We start from the raw sequence: 17,910 nt of genomic DNA, 5'->3' as shown, positions 1-17,910 counted from the left end.
TCCTACTATACTTGTGAGACTCAGCAGTACTCAGACTATCATGAAGGGAATAACCCAATCACTTACAAGGTTGTAGATACCAAAACAGAGAATCTAGTATCGCCTTCCCCAGTCTGTTGCCTTCTAGATGTTCTGGATTGCAAATCCCATCAGACCCAGCTGAGAAGGTCAGAGTTTATGGGAGCTGTAATCTAAAACATTTGGAAAGCACCACTTTGGTGAAAGCTACTACATATTTACAGTAAGAAAGGAGTGGAGTTTTGCCATTGACTTATCTGTTTTTTCTGTTTTTCCTTTAAAATCATAAAAAGGATAAGCCATGAACTCTCAATGTTTCAGAGTGAATTTCTGTAAGGCCAGCATTGTTCATCTTCAACTGAGAAGAAATATGTTGATTTAACAATGGTTTTCTATGTTCACTCAAGTTCCAAAATGCTGGGAAACTACAGTTGTTAAGGACCAACCCTTTACAAATGTTTCATTTAGGTCATTTTTTTAAAATGGTATGCTATCCTATCTTGTGGTTAGTTTCAGTTTTGCCACCACTTTGCAGCTCAATGACTGTCCGAGGTAGAGCAGTGAAGCCAAGTTCCAGACGTGTCTGTTGACCGGAACAGTCACACAAGAATCTGTCCATGCAACTGTAGCTCTTCCTGGAAACAGTCTGCCCTCCAGTTCCAAGCTAGGGGTGAAGATGGAACGAACCAGCTGATTCCAACAAGCACTTCAAGTTTAGTGCCTTTTGAATGTTCTGGAAGTTTTAACATTACTATTCATCTTTATATTTGAATGCGCTTTCACAGGAAAGCAGGAGAGTAATGTTGAAATAAAACCAATAGTAAAGGTAAAGGGGCCCCTGACCATCAGGTCCAGTCGTGTCCGACTCTGGGGTTGCGGTGATCATCTCGCTCTATAGGCCGAGGGAGCCAGCGTTTGTCCGTAGACAGCTTCCGGGTCATGTGGCCAGCATGACAAAGCTGCTTCTGGCGAACCAGAGCAGCGCATGGAAACGCTGTTTACCTTCCCGCTGGAGCGGTCCCTATTTATCTACTTGCACTTTGATGTGCTTTCGAACTGCTAGGTGGGCAGGAGCTGGGACTGAGCAACAGGAGCTCACCCCGTTGCAGGGATTCGAACCACCGACCTTCTGATCAGCAAGCCCTAGACTCTGTGGTTTAACCCACAGCGCCACCTGGGTCCCTTAAAATAGTAGTGCTTGGCATTTTCCACATTTGAAATATGAGCATCATCTGCTAGTAGTTGAAAGGAACCTATAACAGAAGCAGCACATTAAGTACCTGTCCATTTAAAGTACAGTAAGCACCGAGAACCAATACTGCAGAAAGGATAAAGCTGAGAAATGTCATACCACAAAGGGAGCGAAATGTTCTTTGACATTTACTGTGAGAGATACACATTTACTTGAACCATTCGTATCCCTACAGGGTGTTTGGGGTTATTATCACCTACCTCCCCTCTTATGTTACCCGAAGCATTCAGCGCAGATTTTGGAGTGGTCTTTTGCTCCGCTGCAGGAACTTTGGGTTCGAATTCTGATTTAGTTATCTTTCCCTTTCCATGTGAAGATATATTTTCTATATGTTGACCTACAAGGCTGAAAATACAGCAACATCAGAAACACCTAACTTGAAATATTTTTACATATCAATTCCATAGAATATAGACAGCACAGAATTCTCATAGAGTACTAGTCCGTTGCTATTGAACTTGATAAAATTAGTGTTTTAGTGAAGAGCAGCAATATTCAACATATGGTCTCAACTGTGAAAAAAGTCTGTCCTCCAACACAGACAGGCAAAGCAAGCCAGAGGAAACCTGCTTAGCCAAGGATGTTGGTAAAAACAGCATAACTGAGGCACTGGAAAATACTTTTGCTTCTTTTTCAGCTTCTTCTGTAAAGTGACATGTGGTCAAAAGTATTTCAAGTACAGTAAGACTGCCCCTCATTAACCTTATTGAAGGAGCAGAAAAAGAAAATCAAACCTGCAAGGTCAGGCAATAAAAAGCTGTTCTGAGTTACTAACTTTCATAGAATCATACATAGAGTTGGAAGAGACCACAAGGGCCATCCAGTCCAACCCCCTGCCATCAAAGGAAACACCACCAAGGGTTCCGGTTTCCGCCTGCAGGAATGGCGGACCTGTTTTCCATCTCTCTGACCTTTGTAAGGAATTTGGCGGTTGCTAGGGGAGTAAATGGCAACCCCCTACCCTCCCCGGGGGTTACGGAGAGGGGCCGCTGGCCCGCGATGCCCCCAGACCCACTCCGACTGTTTTTGGAGTGGGGGGAGCTTGGGCTGAGCACTTACAAGGGCCAGGACTCCCGGACGCTAATCTGCATGGCGGGGATTTCCATGGTTAAAGAAGATAATTAGGCTTAAATCTATGGACATACTTCAGAAGGAGGGAAAGAAGCGCTGTTTACTGCTGAGAAATTTATGCTGCCGAGTGAGAGGAGTCAAAGATTGTACTGCATCTGGAAGAAGGATTGATGGGGACGGAGCGATAAGGGGAGTGAGTTTTTATTTTATTTTTTTTCTTCATATTGTTGCCTCGTACCTTCCCGGACGCGATGTCCTGGCTTGTTTGGAGTGAAAGAGAAGCAAAAGACTGTGTGAGTTGAACCTTATAACTGTTGTTACTGAGCATATTTTTTTAAAGATGTGGAGTTGCCGATGAGAAAAGCCCCCCCCTAGTCGGACGGAAGGAGTTCTGAATGCGTTCGGAGGATTTATGAGCTGTGACGCACTTTAAATTGGAGCAGCGACCTGAAGCTAAGTTCAGCTATAGGGCAAGGAGATCCATTAATTTACCAAGAGTCTATGGTTTGATGTTTGAGTCTCCTGCCTGGAAAAGCTGTAAATTCTATAATGATCGTAAATCTTCATGGCTATGAGAGAAAAGCGAAAGTGATTTGAGCTTTTTAAGATGGCGCTACTTCGAATTGCTTCAACGCAACAGGAGCTCCATTAAGAAGATTTATGGGGAGGCTGGACTGATTAACTCACACAGGAGAAAGAACATCTGTGAGACTTTGTTTGATATTTATATCAGCAGCTGGGAAACAATCGTGAAAGTGGAAAACATCTATGTGACTGTAAGGGGAAGATCTGGATTATTATGAACTTGAAGGACGATTTGAACTTTAGAAAAAAGACGGCAGTGGACAGTTGCGAGGAATTCCCAATTTCTTGAAGCATGGGAACCCAAATAAAAAATTCTTTAGATGATTTGGCATAACATTCGGTCTGATTGATATATATATGTGTATAATTTGAAATATTGAATGTGATATAATTGGTTTTAATTGGAAAATTAATAAAAATATTTTTTTAAAAAAAAAAAAAGGAAACACCACCAAAGCATTCCTGACAGATGGCTGGCAAGCCTCTGCTTAAAGACCTCCAAAGAAGGAGACTCCACCACACTCCTTGGTAGCAAATTCCACTGTCGAACAGCTCTTACTGTCAGGAAGTTCTTCCTAATGTTTAGGTGGAATCTTCTTCCTTGTAGTTTGAATCCATTGCTCCATGTCTGCTTCTCTGGAGCAGCAGAAAACAACCTTTCACCCTCCTCTATATGACATCCTTTTATATATTTGAACATGGCTATCATATCACCCCTTAACCTTCTCTTCTCCAGGCTAAACATACACAGCTCCCTAAGCCGTTCCTCATAAGGCATCATTTCCAGGCCTTTGACCATTTTGGTTGCCCTCCTCTGGACACGTTCCAGCTTATCAGTATCCTTCTTGAACTGTGGTGCCCAGAATTGGACACAGTACTCCAGGTGAGGTCCGACCAGAGCGGAATACAGTGGTACTATTACTTCCCTTGATCTAGATGCTATACGCCTATTGATGCAGCCCAGTATATTAATAGTATATTAATAGTGAAATACAATTAAGAATTATGTTAATAGTGAAATAATTACTATTACATCCAGGGGTTTTTTCCTTTAAATTTTTCTGGGGGCCCCAAGAGAGTGGGGCCCTAACCTTTAGCTTGCTTAGCTTATACGTAAATCCGGCACTGGTTAGCCACCTTGCATCTCTTTGAAGAATAGACATGATAATTAAAAATAAATAAATAAGAATGAAAATCAATGGAGCAGCCTATCGCAGCAGTTATTTTGCTACTCACCCCTCTGGTGAAGTATCAAGAGATGCAGAGTCACTCTCAGGCTCCCCCTCCAGTGCCCCACCCAGGTCACAGTCCGGCTCTGACTGCTCGGCTTCAGCTACAGGGATATCAGCACTGGAGTTTTCTATTGCACTGAAGGAAAAGAAAACAAACATGCTTTTTACTTCTCTGAAAGAACTAATGCTTTTGCTGGAATTTCTAATACTTTCACACATCAAAGCACCCTTGTATTAAAGCAGTTGCCTGGTAACCACAGAAGACAAAGAACTGCATACAGCCCAATGCAGTGGTGCCTCGACTTACGAATTTAATCCGTTTCGAAGGCACCTTCATAGGTCGAAAAATTCGTAAGTCGAAAAGCGCCATTGGAAACGCGATTTCCCATAGGAATGCATTGGAAACGGAAAAAATTTGTAAGTCGAAGCAACCCCATCTAAAATTTCGTAAGTCGATAAAACCCTATCTAAAACCGCCGCTGTTTCCGTTTGGATGTCAAGAAATTCGTAAGCGTGCGGCCATTTGCCCCACTCGTAAGTCGAAAAATTCGGTTGTCAAGTCGTTCGTAAGTCGAGGTACCACTGTATATGAAACAGTATATGTAAGGGAACATCTTTTATACGTTTTTACATTTTTGCATATATTTGTATACACTGCTTGAGTCCCAGTCTGGAAAAAATGAGGGATAATAATATTAATAAATAATAACTTATTATATTATTTCTTGCAGAAAGTGTGCAACTTTACTGGCATTATTTGTGTTGATATTTGTGTACAGGCATGGTCCTCACAATAAACGGTTTTGTTGTTGTACTGGCATTATTAGAAATGCCAATAGTGAATCTTTCGCTATGGAGCAATACTACCCTTGTCAATATAATTCAACTTAAAACAAATGCAGTTTCCTAACTTTAATGTGGTATCAGTTGCTGCCATGAATGAATCGAGTCAGAGAAGAGCTGATAATCTAGCATAGTTTTCTTAAAGTGAATACAGTATATATAATACATAATGCAGTGTGTTGGCTACATATCTGTCAGGCTTCGGGGAATCAGATCCCTCCCCTGGTGGCAGCAAATAAGCAGATCAAAAGAAAGGAGCATTACCTTTTTTTTTTAATAATCACAGCGAGAGACAAAGGAATGCATATCTCTCTAGGAATGGTGTTGCTCCCAGTAAAGGTTCACCCCCTCTGTCCCCATTAATCTACATCACTCCTATGTCGGGTAATCTGAGCTTGTTGCTGCTGTGCTTTCTGTTCTATCACTCTCAAAGCCCGTCTAGTCTTAGGCAAAGGGGGGTCAGGAATGCTTTCTAAAGACAGTGAATCTGCCAGCTGTCTGTCTCTCTCCTGGTGTTTCCTCTTCTAGATGTTCCTCACCCAGTATTTCCCAGCTTTTCCCCTCAGGACTATGCCCCTCTGCAAACCACTGTTCTAAATCAATGGAAATGTTCAGCAGAGGGGGGGGGGGTCTCCCATCATTTCTCAGTCCAGTCCCTGACAATATCTTACAGGTTCACACTTCTTTCAGTTTCTGTTTAGAACAGATGAAAGGTTATTTTTAATAGAAAAATTATAAACTGCTTGATCAGAAAGTATCTCCAGCAGGTGAAATGCCTCTTGATGTAATATGATGCGGAAATGAACAAAAAAATGAATAGCTTACCTGGGCTGAGAGACTGGTGAGATCTCCGAGGTAGATATGCTGAAAGTACTATCAGGGATATCAGCTACACTAAAAGAACCGTCACTGGAATCCACTGAAGGCTGTGCCTCAATTTCAGGTGTCCTCAATTCCCCCATCTCCACGTTCTGTTCAAAAATGTCAATATACACTTTAGAATCAGTTCCAGCATCTGCCCAATTTGCAGAATTCCAAAAAAGAATAGTGACGCCTACAAGGCTGCTATTTCACAGGGTAAGCCAACCACAAGCAAGTTGGGACAAGTAAAAACTAACCTTTGAGCCTTAATACAATTCACCATGATAGTCAAGTGGTTCATCTTACTAAAACTACATATATGAAATGCTGCTATCAGGATCTATTTGTTGGGACGGGGGCAGCACTCAACTGAATTAGCCTAGCAAATACTTAAGGTTCCTTGTGGAAAATTCAAGCGCTTCTTATTCTCATAGTGCCAGTAGACTTGAGCTGCACTTAGTACCCTCAACAAGAATAAGAATCATGTTATAATTTATACCCCACCCATCTGGCTGGGTTCCCCAGCCACTCCTTGAGAAAAGCCTCTATACAACGACTGCCATAAATAGGATTAGCAGCCAAACCAGCTCCACCTAGTTCAATGGTGGAAAAGATCCATTGCACAAATGTTGCTGGTGCTGACTTTCCCTTGAGGGCTGTCACAGCAGAGAGATGCCAGGGTTGGAGCTGACCAGCCAGAGACCACAATGGCCAGTTGGTCAAAGGGCTTTGCCGGTATTTTATTGTTTCATTCCTTTTTAAACCTGTGTGAGGGCTGTTGGGTTTTTTTACACTCATGTGATATATCCATTTTATGAAGTAAATAACTGGGTGAAAACAGTATAGCTTCCACAGAGGTGGTGCCCGAAAGGAAGATAAAAGGCTAAATAAATCCTTCAAACCCTTCAACCAATAGGTGCAAAACAACACAACCTTTAAACTGTATAATGATATCAGCCTCCTTCCCTCCTCCCACAGTGGCAGCTCCTTCACACCCGGCACTCAGACAGGCTCTCTGAGGTGTGTAGATTTACTCCAGGATAAAAACCTTCCACACCCACCCCATGGCTCCCCTCCTCCTGCCTTTGCTCTTTCTCAGCCTCCTCCCTCTTATAGAGAAGCACAAACACAGCTGAGCCACAGAGACACACCCACCCCTGTCTCTTCAGCACCCCAACCCCACAACATTCCCCCCACCCTGGGGGTGGAAAGGGCCCTCTGTGTTGATCTTCCCCCCCCTTGCAATGGGGGGAGGGAAGGGGAGAGGGGGAGAGAGAGGGGGAGGGAGAGAGAAGGCAAAAAATGTAAAGGACCCCTGGATGGTTAAGTCCAGTCAAAGGTGACTATGGGGTTGCGGTGCTCATCTCACTTTTAAGGCCAAAGGAGTCAGCGTTTGTCCACAGACAGCTTTTCCAGGTCATGTGGCCAGCATTACTAAACCGCTTCTGGCGCAATGAAACACTGGGACAAGTGCCAGAGTGCACGGAAACGCCATTTACCTTCCTGCCACAGCGGCACTTATTTATCTACTTGCACTGGTATACTTTCAAATTGCTAGGTTGGGAGGAGCTGGGACAGAGCAACAGGAGCTCACCCCATCATGCGGATTCAAACCGCCAACCTTCCAATCAGCAAGCCCAAGGGGCTCAGTGGTTTAGACCAGTGGTCCTCAACCTTGGGCCTCCAGATGTTTTGAGACTACAATTTCCATCATCCCTGACCACTGGTCCTGCTAGCTAGGGATCATGGGAGTTGTAGGCCAAAAACATCTGGAGGGGCTTCCGGGTTCAGCGCCAGCGTCGATCGGCGGGGTTTCGTCTCGTCTCCGAGACGGCCCGTCTCTGCTAGGAGTGGGGAGGGCAGCGAGAGCAACGCTGCGCCCCTTAGAACCTCGGGAAGGGCGTCCCGAGGGCAATTTGCTCGGCACAGACCCAATCCGGACTCCCCAACTCTTCGGTTAGCTCTAATAAGAGCTCCGGAGCGAGGAGGGTAGAAGTCGCGGGGGCCATTTTGAGCGGCAACGTTATTCTAGCAGGGAGAAGCTTCAAGCCGAAGGCGGAGAGCGCTGGATTCTTCCGAAAATAAAACGATTGGAAAAGACTGTAAGTAACCTCACGATTTGGATTATAAAACAATTTGGTCTGGGAGAGAGGGGAGAAAAGAGGAAGCCACCCCCCCCCACGGCAACAAAGAGACAGTAAATAGAAACCCGAAGCCATAAACAGAAGATTTGTAATTCAAAAGGATCCCTCAAAGGCATCAAAGAGAATATCCCCTTTGATGCAGGGTGAAAAGGGGAGAGAGACTGTGGTTTATGACTGCCCTGCAGCAATGAGGTAAAGCCTAAGAAAAACCTTTCTTTCCCTCGGGAGCCGGCAGCCCAGGCAATCCAGTGAGTTGATCAGGATTTATAAGTCAATTTTTACTTCACTTTGTATTTCTGGACTTTGTGGAATTTCTTTTTTGGCTTAAGTGCTTGTGAAATGTGAGTTCGAACTTTATTGTTAACAAGACTTGAAGAATGCAGCCAGCTTGTTAAAATGGAGTCGAGAAAATAAACTGTGATCATATTCCACCCCACGTGATAAGTTTTGACCTTGGCAGGACTGAAATATGTCAACAAAAAAGTGTTCCCCTGAGTTCCAGCGGTCTGTTTTGACCTTAATGTGGGAAACAAGAATAGAGTTATGTCAAGAGGAGACACGACGACAGGAGTTACAGCAGAAATTTCAGGAGGTGATGGCGGAATATGATTTTCTAGGAGATGAAGCTTTTGACACTGAAAAAGAGCAATGTGAGAATGACAATGATGGGGAAGGAAAAGATGAAGATGAGGACTGTGATGATTCAACACAAAATGAAACACACCATGAAAAAAATGATGACTCTACTCTACAAAAAGTTGGATGGAGTGCCCTGCCTTTGAGGGGGGCACGACTGGTATTATTGGAACTCCAGAACGCCCACAGGGAAGAAGGAAAAAATATGCAGAGAAGAGAAGAAATTCAGGGGTCCTGTATGGTGACCTGGATGGCAAGAGACTGTAAACAGGGGGTGGGGTGAAGGGAAAGTGATGTTGTGATTATAAGGATGGATTAACAGGTTTATAACTGGTCTGCTGATTTTGGAATTTGCTGGATTGGGGGGGGGGTGGAGCCGGTAATCGGGGATGTAAGGTTAAATTGAGAATAGTTATAGTTTTAAAAGTGAATGGATTTTGGAAAATGTGAAAATATGGAGGCTTATAGAGGGAGAAAAAAAAATTAGGCACGGGAAGAGAAAATGGGAGTTTGAATTTTCAGTGATTTGAATATTAGATGAAAATGTTAACAATTGATTTATAAGTTGTATAAGATACAAAGGTGTATTTTTATAAAGTAAGAAACTGTTGCAGATGATAAAAAAGGGATGAAAACCGGGGAAGGGGGGGAGGGGAAGCCCATAAAATATGGTTTTTCAACTATGAATGCAAGAAAAATTTTTCTGTTTTGTATTGTTTTTTTCTTTTTCTTTTTTTTCTTCGCCCTTTCTTTTTCCCCTTTTTTTCCTATTTATATTTTTCTCTTTTTTTGGTATAACAATAGATGGTTGGATGGATGTCCTCCTGCGTACTGCCCTGGTTTGCTGGAGCTCCCTGGTGGCAGGGGGGGGCTTTGGGGTCAGGGGAGGGGGAGGAGGACAGAAATCCAAGCATAAAATGGACCATTTCTGACTGTTCACAAACATGGGATACTTCTGTGGCAGGGGAGGACCCATGTGGGTGGGTAGGAAGGAGGTGGAAAAGGGGTTTAAGTATGTACCATTTTTTTGTTTTTTTGTATTTTGTAAAATTAATAAAAAGTATGTTAAAAAAAAAAAACAAAAACATCTGGAGGCCCAAGGTTGAGGACCACTGGTTTAGACCACACGTGAGGCACTTTTCCAATAGCTACAGTGAGGGGGCAAGTATTTGACCCCCTGCTAAATTTGCCCGTTTGCCCTCTGACAAAGAAATGACCGGTCCATAATTTTAATGCCAGGTGTATTGTAGCTGTGAGAGACAGAATAACAACAGGAAAAACCCCAGAAGCCCAAGATGGATGTGCATTATAATGAGTGAAATAAATATTTGATCCCCTATCAACCAGCCAGATGTCAAGCTACCTGGTACCTTCACTGTATGTAATGAGCTGAGATTAGAAGCACCTGCTGTAAGGGAGAGGTCTTACCTGTAATCCCAGCTCGTTACAGTACCTGTACAAAAGACACCTCTCGAGAGAAGCAATCAATCCAGCAGATTCCAAAGTAGCCACCCTGACCAAGACCAAAGAGCTGTCCAAGGATGTCAGGGACCAGATTCTAGACCTGCGCAAGGCTGGGCTACAAGACTATTGCCAAGCAGCTTGGTGAGAAGGTGACAACAGTTGGTGCAATAATTGGCAAATGGGAGAAACACAAAATAACTGTCGGCCTCCCTCGGTCTGGGGCTCCATGCAAGATCTCATCTCGTGGAGTTGCAATGATGAGGAGAACGGTGATGAAGCAGCCCAGAACTACACGGGGGGAACTTGTCAATGATCTCAGGGCAGCTGGGACCAATGTCACCATGAAAACAGCTGGTAACACACTACGCCGTGAGGGATTGAGATCTTGCAGAGCCCGCAAGGTCCCTTTGCTCAAGACAGGACATGTAAAGGCCCGTCTGCAGTTTGCCAATGCACATCTGAATGACCCAGAGGAGAAGTGGGTGAAAGTGTTGTGGTCAGATGAGACCAAAATTGAGCTCTTTGGCATCAACTCAACTTGCCGTGTTTGGAGGAGGAGGAGGAGGAGGAATGTTGCCTATGACCCAAGAACACCATCCCAACTGTCAAACATGGAGGGGGACATATTATGCTTTGGGGGTGTTTTTCTGCTAAGGGGACAGGACACCTTCACCGCATGGGGCCATGTATCGTCAAATCTTGGGTGAGCACCTCCTTCCCTCAGCCAGGGCATTGAAAATGGGTCAAGGATGGGCATTCCAACATGACAATGACTCAAAACACACGGCCAAGGCAACAAAGGAGTGGCTCAAGAAGCAGCACATTAAGGTCCTGGAGTGTCCTAGCCAGTCTCCAGACCTTAATCCCATTGAAAATCTGTGGAGGGAGCTGAAGGTTCAAGTAGCTACACATCAGCCTCAAAATCTTACTGAATTGGAGAGAATCTACAAAGAGGAGTGGGACAAAATACCTCCCGAGATGTGTGCAAACCTGGTGGCCACCTTCAAGAAACGTCTGTAATTGCCAACAAGGGTTTAGCCACCAAATACTAAGTCATCTTTTGCAAAGGGATCAAATACTTATTTCACTCATTATAATGTACATCCATCTCTAACTTTTGTCTTCTGGGTTTCTGGGGTTTCTCCTGTTGTTATTCTGTCTCTCACGGCTACAATAAACCTACCATTAAAATTATGGACTGGTCATTTCTTTGTCAGGGGGCAAACGGGCAAATTTAGCAGGGGATCAAATACTTTCCCCCCCCCCACTGTACCTCGGGGAAAGTTCCCCCAAAGTCCCGTCCTCTACTTCTCCCTCCCTCCCTGGCTCTTTCTCACAGCAGCAGATGGAGGAGAGAAGGAAGCCCAGCCAGAGCAAGCCAGGTAGTGCAGGCGCAGCCACATGGAGCAGGGGAAGCCTTTCAGCTCCTGTGACTGCAGCCCCTACCAGCTGACCAGCAGAGCAGAGCAAGCGGTGGCAGATCACTCAGGCAGCAGGAGGAAAGTTTTATCTCAAGTCTCAGACACAATACAGAGCAACAAGACTTCTGAAACTGCTTGCCAACAGACCATTCCCTACCGTTGGAACTCCGCCAGGGGAGTTTCAAGCGCTGCCATGACCACTCCAAAGCTCAGAGCCATGGATCATGGCTAAAAGAATAGACATATCCCCAAAGACTTGCCTCTTTCTGCTTTGTGCAGTCAACTAAACATTCTTCAGGATGGCTGTTTATACTGGATTCAATGTGCTCTAAAGAATCCATTCCAATGGATCCATGGGTCTCCTCCTAGTGGAAAGATACAGAAATGTATTTAGATAGATAGATGCAGCTGACAAGCTTTGCAGGGAAACTTCAGCTCCGAGGAGGTACTTTTAATCCTAAAAGACATTTTTTAGTCTAATCTTTTACCATTTTGCATGCACCAAAACATGATCTAGAGAGTGTCTTCAATTGTTTAACTTTAAGACCTTACAATGACTGACATTTAGCAAACACAAAGAGACCTCTGGCATCTTAAAAAAACAAAAACATTATGGCCGAAGTTGATGCAGACTGATGCCATAGGCCAGGGGTCAGCAAACCTGTCCACTGTCCCTCAGACCTGGGAGGGGGACGACTATATTTTGGAAAAAAATATGAACGAGTTCCTATGCCCCACAAATAGCCCAGAGATGCATTTTAAGTAAAAACACATATTCTACTCATGTAAAAACACCAGGCAGTCCCCACATATAACCCAGAAATGCATTTTAAATAAAAGGCACATTCTACTCATGCTGATTCCCGGACCATCCGCGGGCCAGATTTAGAAGGCGATTGGGCCGGATCCAGCCCCCGGGCCTTAGTCTGCCTACCTATGCCATAGGCAGTGTTTCTCAAACTTGGGTCCCCAGCGGTTGTTGGGAGTACAACTCCCATCAGGGAAATGTAGTCCAGCAACAGCTGGAGACCCAAATTTGAGAAACCCTGTCATAGGGTGACATCTAATGGAGTTAGCTGGCCTACAGGATTATCCCTGCTGCATGAGGAGGACTTCTCTTCCTCTCCTACCCCATTCAGTTCCTACCAAATTCACTCTGGAGAGTCCAATCGCATGACATTGGACAGCACGCATGATAATATATGTAATTAAAATAGCTATTCTTCAAGGGGCCACAAGGTCTGTTGCAACAAAAACAATCAAGGCCACCCTTGTGTAAATCTTTAACAATGGTTGCACTGTTTACAGCAGACTGCATCCAAAGCAGCACCTGTAGAAGAATACCGTATTTTCCGGCGGATAAGACGACTTTTTAACCCAGGAAAATCTTTTCAAAAGTTGGGGGTTGTCTTATAGGGCGGGTGCTGAAACATCCGAGCCAGAATGGAGAATCTGTGGTCGCTGCATACGGTGGGGGGAGCTCAAAAATGGCCGTGGCCGCATCCCCGCCACACGCGGCGACCGTATGAAAGCAGCAAGGGCGGCGCTATACAAGTACAGTAGAAGAAAATCCACTCACCAGGATTCCTGGAAAGAAGTGACTTAAGGCGGTCCCGCTGACGAGGTGAGGGGGCGCCTCACCGGGAAGGTGTAAGTGAAGGGTGGAGCAAGCTGCAGGCGTCCGGGACTCTCAGGGTATGGAAAAAAGAGATAGAGCAGCACTGTGCACAGAAAAACACGCCTCTTTCACCCGTCTGGCCCACCCTTGTATCCTATTACCGTACCTCCTTCTCTGCCTTCCATACCCCGAGAGTCCCGGACACCTGCAGCTTGCTCCGCCCTTCACTTACACCTTCCCGGTGAGGCGCCCCCTCACTTTGTCATCGGAAACTGTCACACCAGCAAAACCTGTAAAAATACTATAGCTTGCGGTTATGAGGGGCGTTGCTAACTCGCCAGGGACTTGCCCGGCACTTGCTCTCTCTCTCTATTGTTTGTTATCTTCCTCCTATCATCACCAGTTCCAGTTTGGTTGACAGCTTAGAAAACAATCAGCATGGCAGCTCCCATGGGTTTATTGTCTTATCCTTCCTTTCAGCTTTAGAGTGAATTAGGAAACGTTTGGTCCACTTGCACTGTTTTATGTTTACATGTTTGATGACAAACAGCCTTATGTATATAAGTGACAGTTTTCCTGTTAAGTACCTGCATGTCATAAGCAATTGAATTAAAATTACCATATTGAAATCAAATCTGATTTTTAAAAATTGTTATTTGTTGTGCGTTGGAAGAGGGGTAGTCTTACATGGCAAGTATATCCCAAACTCTGTATTTTAACTGGAAAAGTTGGGGGTCGTCTTATATGCCCAGTCGTCTTATGCGCCGGAACATACGGCAATTCCCAACTACCCACTGTGGTGACATGAAATCCATTCTGGGAGATGCTCCAAAGGCTGGGGGATTGCCTGATTTTATCTTCTCAGATACATGTAGCAAAGATCCTGCTGTCACCACCTTTTGGGAGGGCCATTTCACAGAGGCTGCTTTGGGTGTAACTCAAGAGAGATGGCCAAGGAATCTTAAGACACAGATAAGCTTGTTTTAGAAAATCATTAGGTTTCAATAATTTAGGTTCCATAATGTATAGAAAAAGAAAGCCATTCTGAGTTGTTGTTTCAATTTAAACATTTCCTCTTAATTTAAAGCAGCCTTTAAAGAATCCTGCAAGTAAGACATTTATTCATGGCATGGCATGCAATTCCCCAATAAAGCTGTTCAGTTTGTTCTAGGCCGTTACCTTTTCCTGGATATTCTCGTCCATGTTTGCCAAGGGACAGTTCTCATTTGGTAAATGCAAAGAGCCAGAGGAAGGACTCTCTTTACAAAAGACATGCCAGCTGGGTAATCTGTTAAGAGAACAAAACCACACTTATACAGACAGGTAGTTATGTCATGGCTGATGCCATGAGAGGGCGAGGCAAGGATGATCAAATATGCCCTGACCCGCAAAAACAAAAACAAAAACCAAGTTACCTACTCAACTCCTGCTTTGCCCAAAAAGGGAATTGGATGCACCCTCACAAATACAACCTGAAAAGTGAGGGTTCAAAGTATGAGCAAACCTGGAGAATGGCCTGCATGCAAGGATGAGACAGGCAAATATTGTACTGGGAGCCAGTGTGGTGTAGCGGTTAAGAGCGGTAGACTCGTAATCTGGGGAACTGGGTTCGTGTCTCTGCTCCTCCACATGCAGCTGTTGGGTGACCTTGGCCTACTCACACTTCTCTGAAGTCTCTCAACCCCACTCACCTCCCAGGGTGTCTGTTGTGGGGGAGGAAGGGAAAGGAGAATGTTAGCCACTTTGAGACTCCTTAGGGTAGTGATAAAGCAGGATATCAAATCCAAACTCTTCTACTAATCTTCAAAATAGTGAAAGAGGAAGACCCAAAAAACCTAAATACTGGATAGTCTGGGACCCGGGTGGTGCTGTGGGTTAAACCACAGAGCCTAGGGCTTGCCAATCAGAAGGTCGGTAGTTCAAATCCCCGCAACGGGGTGAGCTCCCGTTGCTTGGTCCCTGCTCCTGCCAACCTAGCAGTTTGAAAGCACGTCAAAGTGCAAGTAGATGAATAGGTACCACTCTGGCAGAAAGGTAAACGGTGTTTCCGTGCACTGCTCTGGTTCGCCAGAAGTGGCTTAATCATGCTGGCCACATGACCCGGAAGCTGTACGCCGGTTCCCTCGGCCAGTAATGCGAGATGAGTGCCGCAACCCCAGAGTCCTCCATGACTGGACCTAATGGTCAGGGGTCCCTTTACCTTTTACTGGATAGTCTAACTCTAACACAAGGTAATGTACTAGAACATATTATAAACAGGTCAATCTGCAAATATCTTGATAATATAGTGATTTGTAGGAGTTAGCATGGATTTGTGAAGAATAAATCCTGCCAGACTCCAAGCTTAAATAATTGCTGTCAGAATACAAGCTTAAATCAAGTTGGAAGGGATCCTGAGGGTCATCTAGTCCAGCCCCCTGCAATGCAGAAATATCAACTAAAGCATCCATGACAGATGGCTACCCAAGCTCTGCTTTAAAACCTCCAATGAAGGTTTTCACTTCCCGAGGGAGACTGTTCCACTGTCAAAGAAGCTCTTACTGTCAGAAAGTTATTCCTAATATTTAGTCGCAAGCTCCTTTACTGTAACTTGAATCCATTGGTCTTGCCCTCCAGGCGAAAATGTTCCTCTTCAACCAGGCCCTTTTAAATGTTTGTGGGGGGAGGTTTATTGGTTTATGGGCTTTTTGTTGTTCTTTTTATTATGTATTTTGTGTTTCTATCTTGTATTTTTATGTTGTGAACTGCCCTGAGATCCATGGATGAAGGGTGGTATACAAATGAAATTAATCAGTTATTAATAAACAATGAAAGGATGAAGCCCCCAAATATCTGCTGAATAAGCTGCTTATGTGAGCAAATTATCTGGAAGCAAAGGGGGATTCAGATTGGCGAAAGTCACAAAGCATCGTAAGAATACATACTTGTATCCAGCCCTGCCAATAAAATAAATATACACCAGCCTGCAAACATACTGTTAGTGCCTATGGTTGTATGTCACAGAACAGCTTTTGCAGCATATGTGGCTTGCTACTCTCCTCCTGAAGTTTGAGATCTGTGGCTTCCTGTCAAAGCTCCACTTATTTCCATCAGAAATTGCCAGTGTTGGCTTTAGCTACAGCTTTGCTCTGCTTTCAAAGCACTCTTACATACCCGTGGGAGAAAACACATTGATAACAAAGAATAGCATGTTATTTTTCAACTGGTTTTGTAAATTCATCAAACACAAGGCCCATTTCCTCCTTTGACTTTTCTTTTTTAGAATGGTAGTTTAAGTAGTTAAGATCTACCGTATTACAGGAATGTAGCCCCTCGACAGAAAGCATAATCCTACATGCTAGTTGTTCACTACATTTACAGTGTCATTATGCCAAACACAGCCAAAAAGGGGGGGGAAAGCCCCCAATATGTACAGGCTTAAGTACTGGGGAGCAGAAGCGACACAACATCACTGCTATGGTGCACCAAGAATCCTAGTCTGTCCTTGCAAATAACTGTCTGCCTGACCCAAATAACTGTCTGCCGGCCCTTAGCCTCCTGCTCTCCCAGGGGCTAGCTAGCCACATGCCAACGGGAAGTCCACGAGCAGAATCGGAGCAGGATGATCCCCCCCTTTTCGCTTTTCACCGCACGTTCAAGCTTGCATTACTGACTTTTCTAGCGATTTATCTCAACTCACAGCCAGCAAAGGCGAAAGAGCCAAATCATGCACGGGAAGCGAGGGAGCGAAGGAGCTGCCTAGAAGCAGCACTCTCGACCTGAAACACCTGAAAGTACGGGAGGGGGGGGGTCCCGCTAAGACGCCCCGAGGTCCCCCTGGCCAGAAGGGGGCGGGGTTCCTGCCTCGGGGCACCTTCGGAATCGGAACTCCCCTTTGGTCGCGACCGCGGGGCTCTTTGTGACCCTGCCTCCTTGTGCTCTGGCTCGTGATCCCGGGCTGGCGGGCTGGCGCCCCGGTGAGACTCCGGGCTCGGTGTGCGCGGGTGCCGAGGAGACTCACCCGGCCAGGCAGCCCAGGAGGAAGCAGGAGGAAGCCAGAAGCAGCAGCCGGCGGGGAGGCTCCTTCATCGTCTCCGCCGTCTGCCTCCTCGGGCCCGCGGGCGGCGGCGCATCCTCCCGAGGGCGAGGGGCGGAGAAGAGCCGCGGGGAGCGGGGCGAGGGGTCCGGCAGCCGCGTCCGCTGCCCTCGCTGGATCCGCGACGCGCTGAGCTGGAATGTGACGCGTCACCGCCGAGAGGAGCGGAGGGAGAAAGAGCCGCGCCTGCGCACCAGGCCGCTTCCCCTCTGTTTCGAAAGAAAACGGCCCCGAGAGGCCGTCAGCCAGCCAATCGACAGCCCGTTTTCTCCAAGGCGGTCGCTGATTGGGCAGTTTTCCCTTTCACCTCTGCCCCTCTCCGCCCGCGGACAGGCCGCGCGCTCCCCCGCCCTAAAGCTATGGCGGGGAGTGAGAGGTGTCCGTCAGGAACGCCGGAGCGTTAGCGGTTCGCTCCTAAACTGCCTCGGTTGTTGCAGGGGGGGGGCGTATACTGTAATAGCGAAGGCTTTGGTTTTTTTAATGGAACGTACGCGCCGTGAGCACGAACCGACAAGAGCCTTAAATCGCTTTCGTAGATCAGGCATTATCTTCGTCAGCTTGCCGCAAACGCCGCGCGGGTTCGGGGGCTTTTTATAGTCTTCGAGGCCCCCGGCGGCGATGTGATCATGTTATAGACGCGCACCGAGCGCCTAATTTGCGGGTTCCTCTTGCACGATGCTTTACCTGCGG

At 45.7% G+C, this 17,910-nt stretch overlaps 1 protein-coding gene across 7 annotated transcripts in view; it reads right to left on the bottom strand.

Annotated features, from left to right (window-relative positions):
* Nucleotides 1–17,573, bottom strand: part of SUCO (SUN domain containing ossification factor) — a 45,621-nt gene extending 28,048 nt beyond the window's left edge. For 3 of the 7 annotated variants that reach the window (XM_060276536.2, XM_060276538.2, XM_060276539.2), the window contains exons 1-6: nt 17,146–17,461; nt 14,325–14,433; nt 11,788–11,892; nt 5,827–5,972; nt 4,163–4,294; nt 1,471–1,615 (exon numbers count right to left, since the gene is read on the bottom strand). In XM_060276536.2, coding sequence (XP_060132519.2) covers nt 1,471–1,615; nt 4,163–4,294; nt 5,827–5,972; nt 11,788–11,892; nt 14,325–14,433; nt 17,146–17,213 — 705 coding nt within the window. In that variant the 5' untranslated portion in view covers nt 17,214–17,461. Of the gene's footprint in view, nt 1–1,470; nt 1,616–4,162; nt 4,295–5,826; nt 5,973–11,787; nt 11,893–13,106; nt 13,246–14,324; nt 14,434–17,145 lie in introns of those variants that run through there. The other 4 variants (XM_060276540.2, XM_088673603.1, XM_088673604.1 and 1 more) reach the window with 2 other exon arrangements.
* Nucleotides 17,574–17,910: the final 337 nt, after the last annotated feature.

The sequence above is a fragment of the Zootoca vivipara genome, chromosome 7, assembly GCF_965207765.1.
Source record: "Zootoca vivipara chromosome 7, rZooViv2.hap1.1, whole genome shotgun sequence".
In the NCBI taxonomy this organism is placed as follows: Eukaryota; Metazoa; Chordata; class Lepidosauria; order Squamata; family Lacertidae; genus Zootoca; species Zootoca vivipara.
This window is presented reverse-complemented; position numbering and strand designations above follow the sequence as displayed.